At 37.9% G+C, this 4755-nt stretch overlaps 1 protein-coding gene across 1 annotated transcript; it reads right to left on the reverse strand.

The window, feature by feature from the left end:
• Positions 1 to 3981, reverse strand: LOC105055028 (uncharacterized). The gene is given in 11 exon segments (XM_019854046.2): positions 1 to 401; positions 404 to 428; positions 431 to 717; positions 890 to 1337; positions 1426 to 1545; positions 2054 to 2377; positions 2472 to 2650; positions 3153 to 3263; positions 3403 to 3523; positions 3640 to 3711; positions 3836 to 3981. Coding segments are annotated over 11 exon segments (1773 nt in total). The 5' UTR covers positions 3881 to 3981; the 3' UTR covers positions 1 to 360.
• Between the last annotated feature and the right edge of the window lie 774 nt (positions 3982 to 4755).

Raw genomic sequence — 4755 nt, forward strand, 5'->3', positions numbered from 1 at the left:
TAATTATAAGCTGTAGTTTTTCACTCGCCAATGAATATGGTACAGAAAAGAATTCCTGGTGGTAACTAAAAATATTGTCTGTAAAGAAAGGGAATTCAAATCATCGTTTTAAAACCAATTAACTCACATAAGAAGAAGTCTATTATGGGGGTAAAAGCAATGAAGGCCATCGTCATCAGAAGTCACAAGCACGAGAATTTGAGTGCATTGTTTAGGAGATGGAATGGAACTGTAAAGATTTAGCAGAACTTAATGCCATTTTTGCAGGCCTAGATAAAATTAACTCAGAAAATCATGGCTACTGGGTTATTTGTCTATGGAGTCTGATCAGCGTCACCTGGATTAAGATGGGGGGGTTATTTATGAGCTGTCTATAGAAAAGTCATGATGATGGAGCAAGACTGAGCCTCTGGTTGCATGTTGACTTCTCTTCTGGTGTCACTGGGCTTGGAGAAGGGATGTTATCAAGATCTGAGAGTGCTCTACGCTGCCTCTTCATGGGAGTTGGGTTCCTCAACACGAGCGGTCGTGGGCTATGCGACCAGTATGGTGTTGCACAGGATTCAAAGCTTGACCTCTGCAAGCTAGGAGTGTTTCTGAGCATCTCATTTCCTGCTCCATCCTTTGCGGCTTCCTTGGCTGTTGACTCAACATCCTTTGAGCTCACGTGGCTTTCTGGACTTCGGTGGTCCTCTTGATCATCTTCTGTCAATAATGCTGCAATAGCAATGAGAACAGAATATAAGACAAATATAACAAGCTCATGATTTATGCAATTGTAACACTTCTATAGTAACAATTATAGAACAAATAATGAAGTACACAGTAAAGAACTTTCGAATTTTCTAATGAGTGAAATCTGGATTAAAACAGATTAAAAGAACCATACTAGAAGTCTCATCATTGGAGACACCGTCACAAACGATGTAATCCTCAGAACCAATTCTTCCAGTGGATTGTTTCATTACTTCATCTAATGGAGCCTTCCTTTCAGCTCCATAACTGATGCCACCTTGGTTGCAAGGTCTAAGAGGAGCTGACGAAATACTATCACCTTCTATCTCACATATAACAGATTTAGGACTATCATCTGTGCCTGGACTCTGATCCTTTCTTGTCTTTGGTGAATGCATGGAACTGCTGCTGCTGCTGCTGCTAGACTCTCCAAAAGCAAAGTTTTTCTCTCTCAAATCCATCATAAAATGAGGTGCTCCACTAGTTTGGCATGTCATCTGCCTCTCTATGAAACTTGAAAACCAGGGTGATGACCCCTCCTTTATGTAGAAGAGCATGTATGCCTGCGCATCAAGGGCTTCCATTCTGGAGCATCTGTCCACCTGCAATAAACAAAGTTCAAGCAAAAGAAGCAGAGAGCTGTTGATCTATGAATTTGACTTGTAATAAAGATTATGAATGATAACTCACATTAGCATCATCCATTAGGTGCCATGAAGATTGAGATGAACGGATAATGCTGAAGTAATGACCTCTATCCAGATTTCCAACGTGCACAACAACAGCATATAGATCATAATTTAACTGCTCCTTAATTCATCAAAGTATATGCATATTAGAAGATCAGGAATAATTTGTGATACAACATAAATCATAGCCATGAATTTGGTGTTTCTCAGCACAAATAAGCCCGGGGAAAATATTTGAATGATGTTCCATAGAACTAAATAAGAAAATATACATAATTGGTAAAATGCAGAAATTTACCAAAAGTTCAGAATGAACTGGGATAATTGGAATTACGAAATTTAACAAAAACAATTATTTATTCACCAAGAGACATGAATGGAAAGCACAAAAAACAATAAACAAAGTAGATACAAAAAATAATAAATAAAAGTAAATAAAAGTCGTGTAATTAGTAAATAACTCATAAAATTAGTGAATTACTGAACAATTCTCAACTAATTCGTTTATGCAAGAATAATCAGCAATCTTCAGCCGAGGAAAAAACATAAGGACCAAGGATATGACAAGAATGCAAGAGGCACCATTACTATGAACCTGGAATTGATTATAAAACACAAGGAGCACTTACTTCATCTTGTGGGGAGCTAATGAAGGGCCGCAAGTCCAGCTCCAATGGAAACTCCACAAAATTATTGATCTTACAAACATCAGCACCATCAATTTTGAACCTCTTTAGGTGGAATAAAGCAACTTGTGGTGCTTGGTCCAATTTTAGCTGTTTCTCCTTTGGCACTTTGGCATGGCAGCCAACGCATTTTGAAGGCTCCAGCATCTCGACCTTAGTATATGATTCCAGTGCCTCTGTGAGGCTAGCCATACCATCAATCCCCAAGCTAAGGTCTAGCAAGGGCTCAAATGTGTCTGATACATGACCGCAATCAGAGCATCGCAGCTGAGATCAAGAATAATTAGATTTAACCAAGGAGAAGGAAAAGGTAGGTTTACATGGCTAATCATATAGACAAAGTGTTTGTTCCCAAGGATACCCGGCTTCTTGCACGGCCTCCAAAGACCTGTTGGATAAGGGTGTCGGTGTCATCTCCCACAGGTGGCGGCTGGTTTCCATGGACAGGGCTGATGCAACAGCTGTGCACCCTATACAGCAAGCATTGAAGGAACTCATGGGCATCCTCCTGGCTGCCTAGTTCAAAATCGGATGATATTTCTGATAATATCTAGTTAAGGAACCTAGTTTCTAAATTGGATCTCTTATTTCCTTATGATAAAAAAATTGAACTTCTATTACTTAGTATAGACATACCTGTGATGCAGATGAACAAAGTTCTCTACTTGGTTTAAAAATGCCACATCAAAAGACCCAACTCAAATAGTAATTATCGGACTATATAATGATACCGCACTCTAAAATAATGTGCAAGTGTGCAACCATACCTTAAGAGATGTAAAGAGGTATTTATCTAACTCATACCATATCTAAGTCTATACAACATTGACATCTAACATATGGCACATTAGTTTAATTTATTGGAGCATATCACATACCCTTCCTCAAAAAAGGATCATCAAATTCTAAAACTTGCATTTGTAGGCAAATATGATCCACATAAGCATCTCAAAATCATATCTCATACAATTACCATACATAACTAATCATACAACTGAAAACAACCGAGAAATCAAGAAAAAAGTTGCCAAATAGAGGATACTGCTCAAATTAATGGCAATGCGTATTGGCGTAATAACATATCCTGAGAAGTCCACGCACCTACCTATGTGATCTCTCAAGGCACAGAGAGCACAGAACTCCCCAGGACCGGCTGCAAGATTCCATGAGCAAAAACCTAGAATCAGAAATAGCCCGAAAACAGAACCGGCAACAACAAAAGCACCCAAGAATTCTAACAAAAGAACCTGGGAAAAAAAAAGGGAAGGGAAATTGAGGGAGAGAAGTTCAACCAGAACAAGTAGAATAGTGATCGGATGCCCAAAGTTTCTCCACAAGAGGAACCGTGTGGGTGAGGCACTGAAGAACCGCGTTAAGGAAGCAAGTATTCCCAATATTAACGAGCCCCGCTCCCTGCCGATCAAAGAAGGCATCCATAAGAACCCAGAAACCAAAAAAAAAGATCATATTGGCAAGAATTCATCAGGAAAAAAAAAAAAGCAAAATTGAGGGAAAGCAGGGGAACTTACGACTGGGTCGGTCAAATTCTTGGGCCAAAACCTCAAAAGCCATGATCTTTCCTTCCTCCCCATTCCGAAGTCCTGAAGACAAGAAAATCCCAGAACGTAAAAACGAGAAAAATCGGAAAACTGGTAGCGAGGGGACGCAAGAAATCGCCTCAAAAATCCGGAAAGATCACGGCAAAGGATTGAACAAGATGCCCACAAAGAAGAGCCGGGCATCCGCATGTGGCAGCGGCCGGGCTTCCATGTCGAGAGAGGGAATTAGAGATCGATCGCCCTAGGGTTTTGGAAGGGTTTTAGGGCTCCCGGTGGGCTTAGGACTCGCGGTTCTTGGAAGGAAGGAGGACTTACGCGGTTTTTGAAAGGGGAGGGAAAAAAAAGGATAAGAGTTTTAGAGTTCTAATTGCGCGTGGTATTTCCGTATGGTGGACACGTAGTGCCTTCGGCAAGCAAAGGTTGATCCAGATTTTATCTTTTAATCTGAATTAGAGTCATAATTATTTCAAAATCTTTATTATATTAAATTTTTATCTAAAAAAAATTATTGGGGTTTTGGACGTCGCTGCATGTTGAATTTTTTTTAAAAAATATTATTTATTTTATTATTTAGAAAATAAAATATGAATTTATGTTATAACATTTGATGGATATATAGTATATAAATAAAATAATAAAAATAAAATATATCAAGGATAATAACAGAAAGAGGCATGCGGAGTGGTGAACATAGGAAGATCATGCCGTGGTCAAAAATTTTAGTCAAAAAAAAGTTAACCATTTGTGATATGATATGCATTCATATATATATATATATATATAAAATAATAAAAATAAAATTAGACCAAGGATAATAACAGAAAGTGGTATGCAGAGTGGTGAAAATAGGAACATCACGCCGTGCTCAAAAACTTTAGTCAAAAAAAAGTTAACCATTTGTGATATGACATGCATTCATATAATATATATATATATTTGATAAAGTTACATATTCATATAATTAAAACTTACTAGCAATGGTTAAAAAAGAATATAAAAAATATTTAGCCATTTTGACCAAAGATATCATTCTTATGTTACCAAAAGAGAAGAGAACAATACTCAGTAGTAAATATTAGATATTAA

Source organism: Elaeis guineensis, chromosome 12 (assembly GCF_000442705.2).
Source record: "Elaeis guineensis isolate ETL-2024a chromosome 12, EG11, whole genome shotgun sequence".
NCBI classification, from domain to species: domain Eukaryota; kingdom Viridiplantae; phylum Streptophyta; class Magnoliopsida; order Arecales; family Arecaceae; genus Elaeis; species Elaeis guineensis.